Source organism: Acipenser ruthenus, chromosome 6 (genome assembly GCF_902713425.1).
Source record: "Acipenser ruthenus chromosome 6, fAciRut3.2 maternal haplotype, whole genome shotgun sequence".
Taxonomy (NCBI): Eukaryota; Metazoa; Chordata; class Actinopteri; order Acipenseriformes; family Acipenseridae; genus Acipenser; species Acipenser ruthenus.
In genome coordinates, this window is record NC_081194.1 from 31,933,537 (window position 1) to 31,957,284 (window position 23,748).

Below are 23,748 nucleotides of genomic sequence, written 5' to 3' on the forward strand. Positions count from 1 at the left end.
TATTACGTGTCAGTAGTCTGCCTACAACCCGGAAACCCAGGAAATTACATGACTTCTTGAGGATAGCAGCCTAGCCACACGACCAAAAGGGGACGCTATCTCACAACATATATATATATATATATATATATATATATATATATATATATATAAAATGAAAGGCAGTTTAATCCCATCAGATTCTATAGTGGGGCCCCACCTTCACCCCCAAAAAGCTTTTCAAAGTCATACAGCAGCCCCTCGCTAAACCAGACATGTTTGTCTTACATAAGGAGGAGTCGGGTTCAAAAACAATACAATAAAATCGCACACACATACATTTAAAGTGCTCAATCCATTTTAAATGTAAATCATTGTGCTGAAACAACACATGTGTTTTGGGTAGGCTACACATTACATTATGTAAAAATATATATTTGTACAGTAGGCCTATACAGTATACAGTACAGTAGTAAAATCAAATGAATACCTAGCGCACTTGCATTTTACTTTAGCCTGTAGGCTACCGATAACACAAAATAAATCATGCTGCTGCATTGTACAATGCAAATAAAAGATTATTTTAAATTGAAACTAAATGATTTTAGCATTTTTTTTTTTAACTTGGCCTACTTAGTAGCCTAGACAATTGACATAAAATACATCATGGTCCTATACAGATGCTCAGAATGAGCTGGAGAGGTTAGTGGCACATGTGTGCAGTCTATTGCTCCCATCACGCTAGGAAAACCACAAATGTCATAGAAATGTGTTTTCAAGGCTTGTAAGTACACCCTGCCTTTAGTGAAAATTAGGTACTTGAGTGTTCACCTCAAAAATGCATTGAGTACAACTGGCAACACACGAGAAAAAGTGGACTGGGAAATGCCAGCAACAATTGTGACTTTAAAACGTGCTTTCAAAAGTTCTTAACAAATTGATGCAATTGTCACATATTGCTGGCAGCTTTAGTACATCTCATTACAATATTTGAGAACCCTCATCTCCACCCCATTTTTGCAAATTTATACAGGAATGCCCATAATTACATATTCATCTAAGGTTGAATCGGAATGAAAAACTGCTGCCGTAAAGCATTCCCTAAAAGTCACTAATAGCATTTTAGTTTAGTACATTTCACCCTAGACTTCTGACTCATTTGCAACTGGTTTGCAACTATTGCGACAAGTGCAACACTTTAGTAGATCTACCCCTGAGTGTTTTAAAAGCCGCTTGGAAGTGAATTTTACTCTCATTTGGGGCTCTGACATTTTTACTACTGTACTGCCGTTTCTGAGGCCACAAACAGGCAATGGAACAATCAAATGCAACCGATTCATCACATAATCACAACCTTTCCTTAAACCATATATATATATATATATATATATATATATATATATATATATATATATATATATATATATATATTTAGCTCAAAGAGCCAGCTGCATATATATTTATTTCTCTGTAGAGTTTAATCGGAGAGAACACCTTGCCCAGGACTGCAATCCCACAATTCACTGCAGAGAGAAGGCATTTCTAGCAAACTAAGGAAAGTGAAAAAGAATACTATGTATGAAAAAATATTTTATAATCAGTTTTAAAATATTAATTAGTTTTAATTAGTTTGATTATGACAGGTTATAACACTGTCAGATTGTTATTGATTGCTACTCAATAACTGTGTAAATAAGGGAAACCAAGGGACCGCATTGTTGTGTGTTGAGTAATTAACACATTTTATTCCATTTAATTAGTACCTATAAACTTCAAATTTCACACAGCCATTTACTGGAAAAATGTGAGTATTGTCACACCCCTACTAAGGCTGCTGATCAGTGGTTTTTAAATTTTAGTTTAGACCTATGAAACAGGTTTCAGTGGTAGTGTATGGGACTATAGATGTGACATTTTGGAGGGTATAAACTGAATTTTTTTATGCAGACATATCCATTCTGTAAAGGAAATAAGGGTATTACATACTACTTTGTGTTAACGTTTTTTAAAGCAATTCTACTTTTAGATGGGATGATTAAAAAAACAAAAAAATTATGCGACTACTGATGCACTTCCCAGAAATAACTGCCTCAAAGGATACTGGTGATTGGTTGTCAACGGCCAACACTTTTTCCCCCTAGTTTTAATTGTTTTAAAAACTGATTGAAAAATTGTTACTCAATGTAAATACATATTTGCTTAAACAGTGAGACTCAATTAAATTCAGTTTTTAAAAATTCCTAAGAAAGTTAAATTTTCTAAAATCAATAGCAATATATTTGCTGTTAAGGTGGTATTTAGTGTAGTATATAGGATACAACATAACACACTTGGATGAAATCATATGATAGGTGAACAAGTGCAAACATTCAAATATTTATACTTTTAATTTACCATAAACAATTTAGAACCAGTTATTCCTGTAGCAAATGTCCACATACATTTCATTATCATTGATTGCTTTCCCAATTGCAACTGCGGACAAATATTCATTAAAGGTCCTATACAAGTCCAGCTATATGTAATAGAAATACAGTTACTTTCAGGACAATGCATGTTTTAAAAGCATATAGTATGTATATAGTATGTGCTCTTAGTCTTCTTTCTGTAATCACTGTCAGATTTCTTAGAAGATACTGGTTATCAAAAACTTTCTTCAAAAAAGTTCAAGTAGAAGGATGGTGGTAATGTCAAAATACAATACTCACCCTTTCCTTCATCTTGGTGAACTACCACCTAGCTGAATCCATTAACCATGATGATGGATGACTTCCACACTTCTGCACAGCAAGGTATGAACGACTCACCCTCATTCTCCAGAAAGTCAGTACGTTCCATCAGTTCACCAATAAATTATTTTGAACTTCCAGGTTATTCCAGAAATATCTCCAGTTAATAAATTAGGACATTTAAGACTCATGTTTATTTAAGACTTGAGTTTCCATCTCGTGTCCCTTATACTAAAGATGCCTACTTCAGGAAAATGCCAGTTCCCATCGTTGGGTGAAGGCTGCCGTCTCACATGGGTTTATCACAAGCATCTTGTTGTCCTCACTTCTGTCCAAAGCCATTTCACTATCCAGGCAGAAGTGAGAGGCCAAATGCTCAATGTGTGAGCCAGATTTCTGCCATCTCTGTAAAGATAAAGAAATATATAGAAATCAAACGGAAAACCCCCCATCTATATAGCGTGTCCTTATTAATCTGCATAAGACCACGTACCTGATTGTAACAACTAAATGCAAAACCTGAATGATGGTGCATATGTAGGATGGAAATATCATATGAGAGAAAATGTATTGGAAAAATCACATGAGAGTAAATGTATTGGAAAAATGACATGAGAGTAAACGGCAATGTTAAAGAGCAAGTAGCGGTTCCACGTCCCCACGTATTCTTACAACTGTTTAAATAACGTACCTGTTTTTCTTTTCATTGTTAACATCCTGACAACTTTTTACACTTATATGTTTAAAGTATGTTTTAAAGCTCTTTTCAAAATGTCCGCTCTAGTGCACTGATAGTGTAAGGATTATTGCCCATATTGTCAAACTGGTAACACAACAATAACAAGCCATGATGTTGTCAAACTGGGGTCTGTAGAGACTGCCCAGGGGGTCTACGCAATATTACGGGGGGAAAAAAATTCTCAAAACACATCTGCTTTACTGAGTAATACATGCCAAGCTACTCTTTCTGTTTACACAGTGTGGTATTCCTGACAGTGCGTGTGTAGAAGGGCTGGTTGAATGCCCGCTGGTAACGTTACTCCATGGTTACAGCCAGCCATCTCAGACTCTTCCTAAGGGAGCCGGCTCTTTAAGCAAATTGGGTTTGAGCGCTGTTGCTTTCCTGTTTCGTGGGCAGGGGGAACATAGCGGTGCAGTGTGTGTGGAGCAAGCCAGGGTCATGGCAGTTCGAATCCCAGTCACCCCAGTACTTGGATAAGTATTTGAAGCGTCCTCATACTAGTACAGCTAGTACTAGTTTTGCTGAAGCCAGGGACAGTGTAGAGTCCAGTAGTAAGAAGCAAAAGAACAGAAAGCAAAAAGGCCCATGCTATTGGGGAAGAACTGATTCTTTAGCTGCTGTAGAAATGTGCAAAGTTATGGTGAGCGAAGACACAGCAAAGAAACTGAAGGCCATACCGGTTTCAAACGACACAGTTAGAAGGAGAATTGATGATCTTTCAAAGGATATAAAATGTCAACTGACTGAAAGGCTACATGCATGTGGGCAGCTTGCAATTCAGCTTGATGAGACAACTGATGTTAGTAATGCAGTGCAAATATTAGTTTATATTCGTTATGTTTGGGGGAAATGATGGAAGATTTTCTTGTATGTCAGGAGTTACCAACACGGACATCAGGTGATTAAATATTCAAATTACTGGATAATTTCATGAACTCTGAATTGAACAAGTGAGAGAAGTGTGTTGCTGTTTGCACAGACGGTGCTGTTGCTATGACAGACAATATGAGTGGTGTTGTAGCAAGAATAAGAGCCATAAACCCACAGGCTATCCTAAAACATTGTATGTTGCGTTGGCAGGCCCTTGTATCAATTACACACTGCACTAAATACAGCTGTGACAGTTGTGAATTTCGTGAAGTCCAGGTCTTTGAATTCACGCTTACTTGCAAAGCTGTGTTTAGAAATGGGTGCAGGACATGAAAAATGATTGTTTCATACAGAAGTACGTTGGTTATCTCACGACAGAGTCCTGGAAAGAGTTTTTGAGCTTCACAGAGAGCTGCTGGCTTTTCTTTCGGTGCACTAGAGTGGTCATTTTGAAAAGAGCTTTAAAACCGATTTTAAAGTGTAAAAAGTCAGGATGTTAACAATGAAAATAAAAATTACAGGTATGTTCTTTAAACAGTTGTAGCAACACGTGGGGACGTATAGAGCTCTATTTTTTAGAACCCTGCTACTTCCTCTTTAAACCAGTTTGCTGGAGGTGACTGGCATAAGTAGAGTAACTTGGGTTTAAAATGATTGAGGAGATAAAGCATGTGCATAAATGTATGGAATAAAATATGGTAAACAATTAACCACAGTAACCTTGTAGAAGAGATAGTGGTCGGTTGCACTTGAATGAAGTAACAGCTAAAGTGTTGCATGCTATTGATAAATTAGGAAGATAAAAAAAACAGTCACGTCTGTCCTTAGCCTACTATAATATAAATGCAAGACATAGAGGCAACACAGACAGAGAAGCTTTTTAATACCTCCAGGATCATCGTGGACCATTGATTTAGCGTTTGAGAGCTCTCTCCAGGGATTCAGGTAATTCAGTTTCCTATCTCTGTTAATACTACTGGCACATGTATCTAAACAATAGCTTTCAATGTAGAATGTAATGTGGGTATTTGGAAATAATAAATGGTAAACACTGTTAAAATTTGAAACATGGTCTGTTTGCATCCTTATATCTTAACAAAAGTAGTTAATTACATGCTTACCTTAATTCATAAACCTTACATTGGCGACTCTGGTGGGTCCCTCTAAAATAGGATTAAACCTATAGGTTCTGAACTAAATTCTTAAATGTGTTCCAATACCAACATTGCATGATACAGGGTATGGGACCAGGTTTGCCCTGTTACTACCACCTACTAAAAGAGCAGTACTGTAACCTGAGTTGTGAAAACCACTAGTAAATTAGTTGCTATGGGGATATTCTGCAGACAGAATTCATAAAACAGTCCCAAGGGGATATTGTCAGGCAGAGTTTACAGAATTAACCAAAAATGGGTCACAAAGCAGGCTATGGACAAGAAAGTGCAGGGGATGAAAAGAAGGGTAAAAACAGATATGAAAGATTTAATGTAATGTATAAATCTGTAATAAACTAAGGAGATAGACCCAGGAGTATTGTATTAAAAGTATTTTCGTGACTAGACCCTGCTGTTGAACTTTAAGTGTGATTGTGACTTGGTGCGTGTGAGTTTATTTTTCATAGACGGGTGTATTTGGAATTACCCATAAATAATAATAAAAATAATAATACTACTACGACTACGACTACTATGACTACTAATAATAAAACTATATACCGGTATTATATATTATATTATAATAATTGTAATAATAATAGTCATAGTTAAGAATAAAATGTCAACATAAGAGCAACATATTTTAAAAGGTATTGGTGATCAAGAGACAGGTGATTTCATGCTGGACATAAGGAGACAGACATTGGTCATTGCATACAGCCTGCAACAAACACTAATTGAAATTGGATAGTATGTGTGGCAGATTCAGAATCTATAAAACTAAACGAAAGAAAGTGCACATAATATCATCAAAGATGAAACAGAGACATGTATAAGTGCTGAATAAAGCTCTAGAGTATAATATTAAATAATACACAATTGTATATACAGTTATAGTCAAAAGTTTACATACCCCAATGGAAATGTACAATGTCTAAAAATTTCACAAAAACAAAGAATTTTAGGAAAAATCTTTTGTAGCAAAAGTTTTGCTTTTGTGGATGAGGAAAAAAAGTTACAAGAAATAGATGTCCACAATTATTTATTTCATACCCTTTGATACTGTGATAGTATTGCCCTCAAGGTGCTAGAAATTTCAATATGATACTGCAGAACTTAATCCTAGAAAAGTCTAGGAAATGCTGGATTGTTGGTGAACATTCTTAGAGAGTATAAAAGAGTTAGGCATAGGATGATTGTAGTCATTACCAATAAGACATCTATTTATTGTAACATTTTTTCCTCATCCACAAAAGCTAAACTTTTGCTACAAAAGATTTTTCCTATAATTCTTCGTTTTCAAGAAATTTCTAGCAATTATAAATTTCCATTGGGGTATGTAAACTTTTGACTACAACTATATATATATATATATCACACAGAGTGTGGCATTTTTATAACTACTGCACATCCTGTTTTATAACTACTGCACACAAATCAGATAAATTAGGAATCAATATATTTGCAATTCATGTTTTGCTGTTGATGCTACTGTTACAGTACTTGTATAAAGCTAACCTGGACTAAAATAAGCCAATTATATAATCAGGAAAACCTGATAGGGTACCTGTACTAACAGCACACTGAAAGACAATGCAAGCATGAAGACAAGAGCGTAACACCATAGTTACAGCAGTCTAGGCAGCATATACAGTATACAAAAGGACATACACACTCCTGATAATCAGTGGAAACAAAATATATCAGTAGCACATACCTGTGTTTTCCCTGCTGAGGATATAAATAATCCAACACAGTGAAGAAGAAAGCCAATATCACATACATCCACATCACACTGAATGTATCTTATAATAGATACACAAGCATCAAAATCTACCCACTACAAATGAATTCCAGAGGCATGTTAAATAAGCAGCCATCACACACATCCAATCTCTTTGGTGACTATTTATTTAGCTTGTAATCCCAAATTGAAACAAAACTATCTTATTTGTTCATGAGATCAGTACCTCCAAATGTGCTTGCAGTTTATTTACTTTAATATATTGATCCATAGTTTCAACTTGGGGAATTCATGCAGTAAACAGACTTTACTCTCAACTGTGGGCATTTGCAAGAACTTTCCAAAAACAATGTCAATACAAGTAATACCAGTATGGAGAAAATGTTTTTGTAAGCCTAAAGGAACATGTTCAGATTTCTATTACAGTGCTTCCCTTTATAAGGCGGCCCTTTATACGGCAGATCAGGTTATAAGGCGGTACGGTCATGGCTCCCATTTGCCCCATAATGCCATTACACTAACACTAGTAGTCTCGATATAAGGCAGAACACAAATAGCACAGTCTCTTAAGTATGGCTCCTGACTACTGCGTTATAAAGGAGTAGCACTGTAGTTCAATATACTGCTGACCCAATTTACAGCTGAATAACTAAACTCAGACAGCAGCTACTGTAGGAGCTAATGTACTTGTTGATCAGGCAACATACATGTGCTATAATAACTACAGTGAAATTATTTCATAAAATCCATTCAGATTTTCGGAAATCCAAGGCCAATTCATTTTTTTTGACATACATTTGTTATGGCTTTTTTCTACATTCTGAATATGTATGCCGCTAGTGGTACTGTATGGTAAGGCTTATTTGTTTTCTTTCTGTTAAACAATGCTTCCTGAGTTTCTCTAAATAACAAGTTTGATTCCTCAGGGTTTTAAAGGGTTTATTACAATAGTATCTGTCTGTTATATCTACACTGGATGTCTTCATAGTTGTTTAAGGGTAGCGTACAAAATATTTCAATTTAACTATCAGTGCAATTATGTATTTATTTCTTAACATTTGCAATAACACGTGCTTCAGATTTTTACATTTTATTTTTAAATCAAGTTGTGAAAAAAAAAAACACATACATAATGCTACTTTTCCTTACTGTGTCATTTAAAATGTCTAAAACTCCACACATACAGTATAAACGTTTACATAAACGTGTGTGCTACATATCAGTGTTTCTCAATATTTTGTCCAGCCCTGTATATGTTTATAGTATATACTATATCATTTAACTTGTGGAAGTCAGCAGTGTTTACAAACTACCTTCAGCCTCCAGGAACAATTTCTGGGGGCTGCTTTGTTCATCAGACGCTGTAATTGAAAGTTGATTTATGGGTTGTCAGAAGTGTTGTTATGGGTTTCTACCCTAAGGTGGCAAAAAAAAAGGTTTGCTGAAGGCAAAAGTAGTTATTTCAATACCTGTTTCCCATCCCCTTGGTTGCAAGGAATGAGCACAACTTGTGAAGATGGAAAGGTGGTGGAGACAGAGAGGCAGTGCTGCTCCTGTCGGAGTTGTTGGCCATGTGTATAGGTCCATTCCTTAAAAGAAAAACGGGGACAAATGTGATTGTGTGGTACAAGTACTTCAGTATTTGGTGAAGATTTAGATTCTTATGAAACTGATGATGTTTTTTTTCCATCTTATTTGAAGATCTTACTGCAGTACTGACACATAGGGAGAAGGAAAGTTCTGAACAACCTATATATCCCTTTGTGACGGGGTACTTCCAGCCCCTGTGCATATTATGGTTTGTATTTTGTATTTGTTGTACTATTATTATTATTATTATTATTATTATTATTATTATTATTATTTATTTATTTATTTATTTATTTCTTAGCAGACACCCTTACCCAGGGCGACTTACAGTTGTAAAGAAAAAATACATTTCAAGAATCACAGTACAAGTATTAATACAATTAAGAGCAAGATAAAATGCAATGACTTCAATTCTAGTAAGTATAAGTATATGACAAAATAAGATTCAATATCGGAGCAGATAACAGTGTCAGTGATAGTTACATCAGGATACGATTAAATGCAAAATACTACAGATTGAGTAACACTTACAGTACAGTACTATGTAAAGTACAGGATTAAATGCAGTAAAATAGGGAGCAGATAAGTGCAAGTAAAGCGCATTAAGGAAGAGTGATAAAGTGTCCAGAGGGAAAAGAGGAGTTCTACAGGTGCTGTCTGAAGAGGTGAGTCTTGAGGAGGCGCCGGAAGGTGGTCAGGGACTGGGCAGTCCTGACATCTGTAGGAAGGTCATTCCACCACTGCGGGGCGAGGGTGGAGAAGGAGCGGGCTCTGGAGGCAGGGGAGTGTAGAGGAGGTGCAGCCAGTCTTCTAGTGCAGGAGGAGCGGAGAGGTCAAGTGGGTGTGTAGGGAGAGATGAGGGTCTGGAGGTAGCTGGGTGGAGTCTGGTCAAGGCATCTGTAGGCGAGTACATGAGTCTTGAACTGGATGCGAGCGGTGATCGGGAGCCAGTGGAGTGAGCAGAGCAGTGGAGTTGCGTGGTATTATGTTTGGCAGGATGAGCGAGGTGCTGTCCGCCATTATGTGTTATTGTTTTTAATACCCTGTGACAATGCGTGACTGATCAGCTACTGATTATATAATTAGCTGAGAGTCACGCAGAATAATATAAAAGACCAGCAGCTTTGTGAGGTGTTCAGGGAGTAAGAACGAGACATGAGTAAAGCTAAAAAGATAAATAACTACAGTTGCTGTTTGAGCTGGATTTCGACCAGCATGGTACTTGCTTGTTTGTTGTCTGTTTTGGCCGTCGCGCCGTTTTGTTCAGTGTTTTGTTAAATCTTTTATTTATTATTAAATCAGAGCATTTCACACCCTGCAATACTGTCTGTGTCCATCTTCTTCCAGGTCTGACTCACCACTCAAGCTATCCTGCCACACCATTACAACCAGTTGCCTGCCTTTTCTAGCTTGTATGCTCATTCTCAACTGTCTCAACCCTTGTAGCTACAAGTCTAATTTAAAACAAGAAGGGAGTGAGCACAGAACTAACTCATTTAATGGAGTTGCATTCATCTCCTTCCTTTGCTAGCGCATACATATAACAAATCAAGTTACAAACAAGTAATGTTTCTTATTATTTAATTGATTATCTATTACATCCCTAAAATGACTTCTAGCTGATAAAACAAAGATAACAAAAATACAGAGTAACACTGGATGTTAGAAGTAATTTCAACAAAAAGTGGTCTCATTATTATTATTATTATTATTTATTTCTTAGTAGACGCCCTTATCCAGGGCGACTTACAATCGTAAACAAAAACATTTCAAGCGTTACAATACAAGTAATACAATAAGAGCAAGAAATACAATAACTTTTGTTCAAGCAAAGTACAAGTGTGACATACCACAATTCAATAATACAGCAGGTAATAGTGATAGTTACATCAGGATATGATTAAATAGTGATAGTTACATCAGGATGTGATTAAATACAAAGTACTACAGGTTAAAAACTTGGCAGATTACAGTATTCTGAAGTACAGGATTAAATGTTTGACAGCTGGTGCAAAAAATGTGTAGTAATCTGGAAAATGACGACTGACTTCTGAGGGCTACACCAAAACCACCTATCTCATTTAAATTGTGGTTAGAATAAAAGCCAGGCTTCCAAAATGTAAGTGGCTACTGTATTAACTAACTCACTGTGCTAATAAACCTTCTTTTTCTATTTTAATCTGGAATACTGTTAATACCTTCTGAGGTGCACAATGATACCTACCAGTCAAAAGTATTCCCATTGTCCAAACACTGCCAACCTTCTTGGCGAGTTGAGAGGTGGATGGTAATAGCACAGCGGCAGGTTTAATTAAAGTAATTTTACAATTTTACAATTTTACAATTTAACCCAGGGTAGCCTTTTGGCTGGATGCCTACTTCCCTGCAATAATTTTACAAACTAATTAATGATGCCATCACAGGTGTCTTTTTTTTTTTTTTTTTTTATTAAATCAAGGGGAGTAGAGACAGCACTGAAGGTGAACTTATTGGATCATTTCAGTGTATTAAATCTCCGAACAACATCAAAACAATGCCATGTTTAGTTGTGCTTGCACTGGAGGGCACACAATAGAGGAATAGGCTGCAATTTATTTGAACGCAATTAAAAAGAAATTGCCTATATTGCTGTAATTCTAGGGACAAGCTTATAGTTCATTTTACTGCTTGATATTAACCTCCTAAATACAGGATTGGCTTATCATATAACTTCTGAAGTTCTTCCTACAAAAACTGAATCTCCCTTCCTGGGTGTCAATGTTTCTCCATCAAAATATATGCTTATTTTTTGGCTACACTACAGTATTATCTGTTTAAAAGTAGGTAGGGATGAGCCCAAGCCTTGTATTTAGCTCTGTGACACATATTGCCATATTTGAATTCTCAGATATCATAAATATTATTATGTTTATTTACCAGTCCCTTACTTTTAGTCAAAAATATTGCAAGCATAATAAGGGAAACGTAAAAGTTATGTCAAACTGTACAGTGGGCTTTGTTTGAATAATTGACACCCTCTGTATTTGCAAATATGATTTAAATTGAATGCACTTTATCATATTTGCCTTTTTTTATAGTAGTCAAACTGCAAGATTATTCTCAGACTTTATAAAAAGTTGAGTGAGGTCAAAACTGGCAAAGGATTAAACACCTCTAGTCTTTCTTCAAACTGGAATCATAAAATAGGAAGGATTTAAACGTCCTTCACTAGTATTATACAGCATGTATAACAAGGAATAGACATGTTGAGTGTTATTATTTTGGAGCTTTCAGGCACTCAGATGGGGCTTGACCTTGGGTTTGTTAATGGAACACTCATCAAATATTTACGCACGCTTGTCAACAAGAAGCCTAGAATAAACTCTTGAAAACGAATGTTGTATTTATTGGCATATGTATTAAATGTGACAATTGTAATGGGTTTATACAAATACAAAAGCTATAAGGCCAGATTTATCAAGGGTTTTACACCAATGTGCAATTAGCACTTTTTATGAAAGTAAAATATAGCGTTTAATGTTAAATGATTAATAATCCACTCTAAAATACTTTGGCTTCTTTAAATTAACCTGCTGGTTGTTTGCTACTAGTTTTGTAACATAAACAGTTTTTTGTTTGACTGGAGAAAGTTGCAGAATTAGTGGAAATCAAACTGATTTCTTGGAGCAAGTACACAAGCAAATTTTCTAAGAGCAATAAAAAAGTCACGGAAGTGTGATAAAGCAAACAAGCCCCAGAAGACTTTCCTACCTACAGTAACTCTCCAGGACAGCAAAGACCAATGTAGTACTCTCTATTTTGTAGGTAGGTTGTGCTTTTACTAGGTAAGCCACTGCAGTCCCTCGCCAGAACAATTTAAACACCTTGCAGATTGAACTTTAGGGGACTTTATGTTCCAGTGTGTTATCCCAGAAACAAAATAAACAAGTATGCCAGTATCATGTATTTCTTGTGTCACAAATTCATATTCAAAAGTTATCGGTATAATGAAATAGTAGATCACTATTATATATATATATATATATATATATATATATATATATATATACATATATATATATTGTGACAAAGCACAACTCACTCGGGTTCGTGCCCCTTTAAAAATACGACCCAGAACAATGAAATGGAGTTTTAAGCGCTGGTGCGCTATTTTTTTAATAAACACAAAAAATCAAACAAAATACACAAAATAAACACCCAACTCCTCTTGGAGCACTAACTCAACTCTCAGGAACACCCTTCCTAACACGGGACAGCTAAGCTGTTTTCCCGTCTTTACAAAAACACACTGGTGTCACACCGCACTTACTTCTTCTCTGGCTACTCGGAGACAGAGCACCTCTCCTGCCTCCTTCTACTCAGCAGCTTCGAGCAGACTGCCTGCTCTCCTTTTAAATCCCGCACCTGGGTCTAATTCCCCAATAACGCCCAGGTGCGGATGATCATTAATAAAACAATTAAACAATTAAATTTAAACAATAAACCAAAAAGTGCATTCTCACATGTTTCTTTTGCAGGGAGGTTTTAACCCCCTCCCTGCTGTCTCTCACAACCCGCTATCTTACACATCCCCCCCCATGTCTTTTCAAGACACCGGCCATACCACGGCCACCTCCCTCCACCCTTAAAAGACCACCCAGCCTCAAGTCCAGCAATGTCCATTGCCGCCCTCTTCCACGGGCGGGCTTGAGGATGGGTCGGTCCTTCCGGCGCTGCCAGGAAGGGACCGCAAACCGGCGACACGGGACCCCACCGGGCTAACAGGGCCGACCGAAGCGTAGGCCGGGGCACTGGAGGATGCCGCAGTGGACACAGGTCTTCCCCTGGGAACTGGCGCAGTGATGTCCGATCACCCAGGGGGAGCGAAGCAGCTAACAGGGGGAGCAACAGCGACGTCTGGCAGCAGCCCAGCGACGTCTGGGTGCATGGGGAGAGCGGAGCAGGTAACCAGGGGCAGAGCTGTGGCCAGTGCTGCAGACTCCTGGGCTCCAGGTCCAGCACAGGGAGGTCCAGGAAGACCGGCAGGGTGTCCAGGAGCAAGGGGTGAGGGACTGGATGCAGCGGCGCCGAACTGGACTGTAGGGGTGGTGGTCGGGGCTGTGGTGGAGGTATGCTTTTCACCTCCTCCCCTCTGGGCTCCGGAAGCGGCGGCTGCTCCCCTCTGGGCTCTGGAAGCGGCGGCTGCACCCCTCTGGGCTCCGGAAGCGGCGGCTCCTCCCCTTTGGGCTCCGGAAGCGGCGGCTCCTCCCCTCTGGGCTCCTCCCCTCTGGGCTCCGGAAGCGGCGGCTCCTCCCCTCTGGGCTCCGGAAGCGGCGGCTCCTCCCCTCTGGGCTCCGGAAGCGGCGGCTCCTCCCCTCTGGGCTCCGGAAGCGGCGGCTCCTCCCCTCTGGGCTCTGGAAGCGGCAGCTCCTCCCCTCTGGGCTCTGGAGCTGGAGTCAGCGGGGTACCTCTTGCTTGCTCCCACTTTTGGAGTAGCAGGTCTAGCTCTGTCGGCTCCGGATCCGGTAGCCACCACTCCTGTCTCCACTTCTTTGTCTGCTCTTTCTGAGCAGCGGTGTTGCGACTGATCATTGCAATTAATTCTTTAAAATACATTTTCTGGGTCGTAGGGATGCCCACACACTCTGCCCGCATTCTCCACCATATGTAACAAATACACTCTGCTGTACTATATTTTTATTCTGTTCCCCCTCCTCTTCCAGATCAACAGTAACCACAAGACTGTCAGTTTGGTTTAACAGGGCGGTGCCTGTTCTTTTATTGGACAATCCAAAGCCTTAGGTGATAATCCATACAGAGGTCAAACACAGTTCAGGTTCTCATACAGTCCAGGTTAATCCGCCAGAAGGGTGGTCAAAACAGTCCAAGTCATACATAGAATTATCTTTCTTCCTTTTAGTTTTAAAGCAATAATTCTTACCAGCACGTTTCTTTCTCTCTCTCTCTCTCTCTCTCTCTCTCTCTCTCTCTCTCTCTCTCTCTCTCTCTCTCACTTAACCACCTTGTACTCCTCCTCCCCTGTGCTGTGCCCCAGCCCTTTTATAGGTGGACGATTATGTCTAATTTAGGGCAGGTGTGGCTACCACACCCTGGGCACCTTGCATTGTGGGAATTGTAGTGTGCTGTGGGTGGCCATTTTGTGACATGTAGTCCTTTACCTGCTGCCATTTTGTGATGGTAGAAAGTGCTGTCAAAACCTCAGCCCTGACGTATTTACCATCTACAACCACACCCTTTACTTTATCACAATATATATATATATACATATATATATATAATCTCAACAGTTTGTATCAGTATGTAAAAATGTGTTTGCTTCCACTACACCACTATGGGGGATACAGTCAGATAAAAAAAACAAACAAACAAAACTGGATTTGTAGGAGGCACTTCTCATTTTTTTTTTGTGTTTAATTTTTTCGCACAACGTACCACTTTTCATCCTAAACTTTCCCAAAGCGGGTCCTTTTAAAGTTGCTGACTGAAGTTTATTTTCTCCTGTATCATTACTTTTGTGTCTCCAATCCTGGCAGCCACTTGCTTCGACACAGCTTGATGCTGTTATCAATCATCTTCAATAGCATATGCTGTTCCTCATTACTACTGTATTTTTGCCTCCTCAGCTAGTCTATTCTTCACAAGATTTGGTTAGTTTGCTGCTTGTATTGACAAATGTCTGGCTTACTTGGCAGGCAACATTGAAAAATGAACATTTAGGGGGTCAAAAGCCTACCAATTGCATAGTATATCTGATTAAATGAACACTCCAGAATACAGTATTTTATTATTTTTTTTTTTTACAGAATATATACTGATGTACAAATAATTTGTAGCCATCTATTCATGAGGAATCATACTGAGGGGTCACACAGTGGAAGTGGATTAGAAGGTTAATATGTAAAAGACTGTAAAGCAATACTAGGGTTTTACTGTGCACCCAACCACCATTTTGTAGAAGTGTCTCAATGCCTAGTGAGCATTACACGTATGTATAAAAAGTGTGTCTCCTTGGCCAGGGAAGGTGTAGCACATTTGGTGTCCACTCTGTTGAAACTGTGGAGCAGTGATCTAAAAAATATTTCAGTTTCTCTAATTATAAAAAAAAAAACATTATGAGCAGTACATAATATTATATTATATTGCTGACAACATACCAATTCATCTCAGTGTTTAAAATAAATACTGTAGAACTGTACCTGCAAGTATGGTTTACATGTTCAGCCAGTAAAGCAGATACTCAGTTGGAGCAGAACCTATTGTAGCCTCTGCGACGAGAAGCCACGGACCGACTCTGAACACCACCTCTGGCAGCAGGCACAGCCAGCTGTGCTGGTTTTTGAGGCTGCTGGGGCCCTGGGTGCCAGTTTGCGCACTGGGGGTTGTTGCTTGGGAAGCAGGCAAACCAGCTCCTTCGTGGATTCCCGTGCACAGTGAGGGCACTGCAGCATCTCATCCACCACTGGACCAAAGGAATGCCCTGGTGTAATAGGGGCATCCAACAGCGGTACTTGGTCCCCGTCAGGCACACGTGCCTGGGAAAACCAAAACAGCCTGTGTGTGGCTACCAGCACAGCCAAGTTTCTACCTACAGCCTGCCCGTTCAGTTTTGACAAATGGAGCAGGTTCTTCTTAAGCAGGTGCAGCTCATCCAGCTGTTGTGGTGAGGGCCTGTGGCTGTCCTCAGCAAAGAGGACTGGTAGGCTACCAGAATATTATTATTAATTAAGCGCCTGTACCAACGCGGCAATTGAAGCCTCTACCAGCGGAAATTGGGCCAGGCCCAGCTTCTCCGCATCGTGCACCCTATATAGGGTGTCCATAGACCGGAAAACAGCAGGAGCTGTAGCCGGGTGACCCCAGGACGACTGGATCGCAAAAAGAAAATCTGGGTACTATGGAGGGGACACGGGAGAGGTGGTAGGCTTGTCATCAAAAATGGTCTCACCTTCTGTAGGACAGGGAACTTGCAAGACTGCAGTGGCCCTCTTGATCAGTGGTAGAAGCTCTGCTGACAGGGAGAGCTTAACCGCAGGGGATGTGCTGTCTGACTCCACGTCCTCAGATGGGAATGCCAGCTCCTGTTTGCCCACCTTCTCAGAGGCAGCGAGGGAAAGCACGTCATCCTGCTGTCAATCTGCGCTCGTAGCCCCCTGAGACCTCAAGGGGACAGGAGGTGCCGAACGTTCACGTGCTCAAAATTTGCAGAAACTGCAGTTCACCACTGCCTCCTTTGCATGCTCTGGCCCCAGGCAGGAAGAGCATCTGTCGTGCTTGTCCTCAACAAGCAGACTGGCCTTGCATGTGTTGCAGGGATAAAACCGGACCAGGGATGTAAGCATGGGTTGGTAGCGTGTCAGAACCAGGCTGGTTCGGTGACTTTTATCACAGAGTCAGTATGGTACGGTACTGGTCGGAAACCGGGATGGTGTGGGGCGGTACTGGTTCAGTGACTGGGTCAGTGAAGTACGTTACCGGGTCAGTGACTGTAGCACCGGGTCAGTACGGTACAGTACCGGTGCGGTAACCTCGTTCCCGGTTCAGTACGCTTGTTAGAATTAACTAACAGCCCTCGTAATGGTGATGCAACAGCTGTCACCAAAACGGCATCAAGACGACAGCTGCTGTCACTACACGTGTGCCGCAACACACGCTGCAGACAGGCCTGCGCTTAGTATCTGTGAAAACAGAATGAGAAAATAATATTTCTCAACAAAATACAGTAATAACAATTCCTTTAATTACACAAACTGTCTCGTAATTTTGGCCGAAGCTAAAATGAGAATAAATTAACTCCGGAGCCGGAGCTATTGCAGCCTGGGGGGAGAGCACAAAGTCAGCCGACTTACGTTGCTTGATCCCTGGGAAAGAGCGATGCAAGCCGCTGGATTCACGCGGGGCACTAGGCTGCAGTGGGACGTAACAAACAACAGGCTGTAATACACAAATACGCGTAATTCGTAAAACTAAAAAAGTGATTATTATACATTTTCTTGTATGTATTTCAGGCACAAATAGTACAAAGGTAGAATTTTGTTTTTATTCCTGCCATTGCAGTTTTTCTTTTTGCCATAAACATAGTAGCAAAAGACACATTTTCATAAAGTAATAGCAATACTGAGGTTTACTCATGCCTATTTTTTTTTAGCTGTACACACAAGTGAAAATGTCAGATTGAGCTTAGATAAACTCTTCAAAAAATAAATGTGGAAAAGGGGGCTGTACAAAGAAAAAAAAACATATTTTTGTTTTTTGTATTGCTCTCTTCACAACAAAAAATAGGATCACAACAAAACAAAAAGTTATATTCTTAACATGTACCTTGCAAGTTGGGCCAGTGTTTGTAAAGCCTGAAGCACACCTGCATCTGTATGCCCCAATTCCGCTCTGCCAAATCTGAAGCAGCACTTTGTTGATTCTGTTTTTTATATTAATCCCACACATAACTTGACATTTTAGAAACTGTCACTGAAATTCTGACATGGTGGTAACTCGGTGCAAGGCACCACACATTGTGATACATATTTCTAATATCTATAAACTATGTAATTTATGGCAGGGACACAGACGTGCATTTGTTTCCTTTGAATTCATGCACAGCAATGCTGGAAAATTCAGATAGTTTCTCCAAACTAAACAAAATAACATTACTCCATACCATTATTTTCACATTGCACTACTAAAGTCTTCTTGTTGATCAACCAATGAGACACATGCCAAAATGATCAGAATAAAAACTACGCCAATCAAAATGCAGTGATTATACTGAAGTTAATGCTGGCCAATAGCAGCTAACAGAAACAGTATGAGGAATTAGCATGCAAGCAGCAGAACTGCACTGAATGAAAGCTGGATAGTGGCGCCAAAGGTAAAGATTGATGAAGAGAGAAGTTGCTGGGGGGCTGCTGTTGCCATACAAAATCCCGCTGGTGGCCACATTTGAGAAAGCTTTTGATATTTATTCCATAATTTTAAGAATGTGAATTATGCATTTTCACATTGCTAGTTTGAATGACACTTTCTTTTTTGTATTTATTTGTTATTTGCATTGGAATGTTTTTTTTTGCTTTTCAGATATTTAACAGTGAACCATAAACCTTATTATTTATTTCACAGTTGTGGAGTTTGTTTTATTATTATTGTTATTACTATTATTATTATTGTTAGTCGTAGTAGTCATAGTAGCCGCAGTAGCAATAGTAAAAAAAATAATGCATAACTGCAATATTCAATAATAATAATAATAATAATAATAATAATAATAACAATAATAACTAGAACTGCCAGGCAGTTTAATGGCTTCCAAGCCCCAGTACCAAACACTTAAGCAATTACTGGAAGAAGCGGGTTTAGTTCTTGATATTTGCCAAGTTTGAAATGAGTAACTTCACCAGTTCCCCAGAAAAACATTTTGAAAGTTTTTTTCCAAAAGATGCGTCAGGCGGCCATCTTGGTTCACGCACAAATACAATTTTTGAAAAAGTAAATTGTACTGACACACGCATGATGGTTTTCAGGTTTGGTGTTAATCAAGTAAACCCTTTTTTAACTGAAGCAGTTTTAAATTTAAGAAGAAACTGTAGGGCCGGCAGGCATCTTAACAAAACAATACCATTTTGTGAATTCTCATCATGATGCCTACCAAGTTGGGAGTAAGTTGGTTAAATGGTTTTCGAGCAGAAGCAGTTTTCGAGCAGAAGCAGTTTGTTGTTCCCAAAACTTGAAGCAGGTTTGGATGTTGATGATATATACCAAGTGTCAGATCAATCACTTCAACGGTTCCCAAGAAGAAGATTTCGAAAGGTCCATAAAAATATGCGTCAGACAGCCATTTTGGTCAGTTGTATTGATACAGTGACAGGGATGATGCTTGTGAAATTTGGAGTTAGTCAAGTAAACCGTTTGTCAACTGAGGCAGTTTTAAATTTAAAGACGTAAATGTACGTCTGGTGGCCATATTGTTTATTATTATTTTGACATATTTGTATTCCATTGTCACCGGGACGATGCCTACCAAGTTTGGAGTTTGTTGGTCAAACGGTTTTCAAATAAACACAGTTTGCTTTTAGGGGCACGTTTCGGTAAAATTTGTGGCAGCCATTTTGATAGTAAAATTTATCGCAGCAACTTCTGCTTCGCAATCTTGAAGCGGGTTTGGTTGCTGATGACATATGCAAAGATCAATCGGTTCACCGGTTCCCAAGAAGATTTTGAAAGGTTTTTTTCCAAAAAATGCATCAGGCCGCCATCTTGGTTGCATTTGACCTTAAGGAGAGGTGAAAGGTTTTTGAAAAGAGCATATATGGGTTCCTATATGTGTTCCATTGTAACCATGACCCTATCTGCACTCTGTAAGGAGTTATAAGCTAGTTTTGCATTTGACCTCAAGGAGAGGTCAAAGGTTACGGTCAAGGCAATTTTTGAATAGAGCACATATGGGTTCATTTGTGTATTCTATAGTCACTATGACACTGTCTAAACTCTCAAAGCAGTTCTAAACAAGTTTTGCATTTGAATTTTAGCAAGGTAATATGTGCAAATATGTGCTATTTGACCATAGCTGAAATTTGATTGGCTCATGACAGCCATGTTTTTTTTTTTATGTATCGACTTGCTTTGCTATGTATGCAAAGTTTCGCTTCAATCAGCATAACGGTTTCAGAGAAACAGACATTTGAATATTTTTGACAAATCCAGTATGGCCACCGAACCAAATGACCAATCAACTTCTCCTGAACAACTGTAAATGTAGGGCATGAGGGTAGTCAATTGCACCAAGTCTCACATCTCTGCGATAAGCGGTTTCGGAGAAGACGATTTTTTTTAACCCTTTGCGGTCCATTGTCGGACCTGGTCCGCCATTGCAATTATTCCTATCTGGTCCATTGTCGGACCTTGTCCAACCATCAAAAAAACGGGTTTCTAGTCGTTTTTTCTCCGGAAAAAGCCAAGAAAACCATTCAATGGTCGAGTGGGAGCGACAGGAGCCGAGACAAGCCGAAAATAAAAAAAATACCAAGGCGTATCTCATGAATAGTCATACTTGCCATTGGCATCCCATATGGGCGGTCATAAGGAAACAAGCTGGATGTTACTGTATCAGCGCACAGAGACTATCACGGACATTTGCAGAGCTTTTTTGAGATGTTACAGTAATAAAATAATGACTTGGATTGCATTATTGAGGATTTGGTGATAAACCGGTATGTACGACTATTATTATTATTATTATTATTTATTTCTTAGCATATGTGAAAGCGATAGCGAACGAAAGGGTGGGGCAGGGCTGGAGACGCCTAGTGAGTGCTTTGTTGATATGCAGGGCCTTTTAAACCCGTTTGACTGTGAAAAAAAATACTTTTAAACAGCGCATCTAAAATTAACTGTGAAAATAAATTGGACCTGACGTGCCTGATGCGCACTTAATAAGTGGACAGCAAAGGGTTAATTGTCCAACATTTTTGAAAAATCCAATATGGACACCAAACCACGTGACCTATGACCTTCATTTTCGCTCTGATACAACTTCCCAAAGCCCTCTACCATCCTACTAAGTTTTGTGAGTTTTCGTGCAATGTTGTTGATGGTGTTGATTTTACAGACATACGATAATTTGGCTCGACAAATCCAATATGGCTGCCAAATCATGTGACCAATCAACTTCATTCTTTCATTGAAATTAATTTCCAATAGGCCTCTACTACTGTATAAAGTTTCATCACTCTACCACATTGTACAATAGAGAAACACTGCAATATATGCAAATTGACCATAGCTGAAATTTGATTGGCTCGCGGCGGCCATGTTTTTTTTAATGTAGCAACTTGCTTTGAACTAACTTGATAGACAACCTTGCCAAGGCTATGTATGCAAAGTTTTTATTCAATCGGCATAACGCTTTCAGAGAAGAAGTTGTTTGAATATTTTCGACAAATCCAGTATGGCCGTGTGGCGGAGTGTCCCGCCCCTATGTATTATTATTTGTATTTTTGTTTACGGCGCGGGTAAAAGCGCCGCGTCTTTTATTATTTTATATTTAAAAACCCCGTGAGGATGCATGGCTGATCAGCTACTGATTATTTAACTAGCTGACAGTCATGCATCCTTACCAAATGCGTGCAGACTCTGGCCGAGGGATAAGATAATTAACAACTAGTTAATCCCTCGGCCAGAGTATATAAACCTGCAGCTCTCTGCACTTGAGGTTGGGTGTACAGAGGAGAGTACGGGGAGCAGAGAGAGCGAGCAACATTCGAAAAACAATTGCTAAAACGTGCTGGCTTGTCCAGCACAACACTTACTTGTTTGTTTATTCGTTTGGCCCTCGTGCCCTTTTGTTTTGTGTTTTGTTGGTTTGTTTAAATATTTTGTTTATTAATAAATACGCTGAGTGCCGTTGCACTCAGCTTTAACCGCCCATCCATTGTTTTGGTTTCTACTTCCTGGTCCGTGACGTCACCACTGCGAGCCAGAATGCCACAGGCCGCCAAACGATGTGACGGATCGACTTCTCTTGAATAACGGTAAATCGAGGCCATGAGGGGAGTATGTGTACCAGGTTTCAGATCTCAGCTGTAAATTGTTTCGGAGAAGAATATTTTTTAAAATTGGCCAAAAATTCTTCAAAAATTCCAATATGGCTGCCAAACCATGTGACCTATGACATTCGTTTTCGCTCTGACACAACTTCCATGACTTTTCGTGCAATGGTGTTGATTTTATAAGCCAATTTATCATTTGACCTTTAGGAGAGGTCAGAGGTCACAGGCAATGACATTTGTTTATAGAGCATATATGGTATGTCCATGCTGTGACCAATGAGCACCATCTAGTGGACAATTTTTGTAAGCGCACATATGGTTTACTATATGTGTTCCATAGTAACCATAACGCTATCTGCATTCTCTAAAGAGTTTATCCAGTTTTACATTTTACCTTTTGGAGAGGTCAGAGGTCACGGGCAATTACATTTTTATATAGCGCATACATGTCTTCCTATATGTGTTCCATAGTAACTATGACCCTATCTGCACTCTCTAAGGAGTTATTATCCAGTTTTACATTTGACCTTAAGGAGAGGTCAAAGGTCACTGGCAAATACATTTTTATAGAGCATACAAGGGTTACTATATGTGTTCCATAGTAACCATGGCCCTATCTGTACTCTACAAGTAGTTATTTGCCAGTTTTGTAAGTTGATGTCATCCAACGTGGCTGCCATATTTTTTATTGTAGCAACTTCCCTTGAACAAAGTTTAAAGACAACCACACTAGGATCATGTGTGGCAATTTTTGGTTCAATCGGACTAGTCGTTTCAGAGACAAAGGTTTTTGTAAGCCAATTTTGTATGTTGATGAGGTCATCCAACGTGGCCGCTATGTTTTCTACCGCAAAAACTTTCATTGAACAAGTGTAAAAGCCACCCATACTTAGATCATGTATAGCAATTTTCCCTTCAATTGAATAAGCACTTTATGAGAAGAAGATGTTAGTTTTTTGATGATTTTACATTTTTGCTGTATTTTTATGACATTATCCAACGTGGCCACCACACAACAAAAACAATCAGCTTCTTATAAACAACAGTTAAATGAGGGACTATCCCTAAACATGTATAGCAAGTTTCAGAACTCTGCAATAAGTTGTTTTCGATACGTAGACGTTTTAACAATCTACGCAAAATCCAATATGGCTGCCAAACCATGTGACCTATGACATTTGTTTTTGTTTCTGGTACACTGTCCCATAGGCATCTACCAACCTGCCAATTTTCATGAGTTTTTGAACTTTGGGGAGGAAGAAGAAAAAAAAACATTAATAATAATAATAATAATAATAATAATAATAATAATAATAATAATACAAATCCTAACAGAAACAATAGGCTTCCCAGCCATTCTGGCTTGGAAGCCTAGTAATATGTACAACTATTTTAGGATTTA

At 39.1% G+C, this 23,748-nt stretch overlaps 1 protein-coding gene across 2 annotated transcripts in view; it reads right to left on the reverse strand.

The window, feature by feature from the left end:
- Positions 1-1,432: 1,432 nt before the first annotated feature.
- galnt14 (UDP-N-acetyl-alpha-D-galactosamine:polypeptide N-acetylgalactosaminyltransferase 14 (GalNAc-T14)) overlaps positions 1,433-23,748 on the reverse strand; it is a 142,768-nt gene continuing 120,452 nt past the window's right edge. Inside the window, exons 14-15 of one of the 2 annotated variants that reach the window (XM_034017804.3) lie at positions 8,688-8,807; positions 1,433-3,113 (exon numbers count right to left, since the gene is read on the reverse strand). In XM_034017804.3, the coding sequence (XP_033873695.3) occupies positions 2,955-3,113; positions 8,688-8,807 (279 nt within the window). In that variant the 3' untranslated portion in view covers positions 1,433-2,954. The remainder of the gene's footprint in view (positions 3,114-8,687; positions 8,808-23,748) is intronic. The other variant, XM_059025335.1, reaches the window with a different exon arrangement.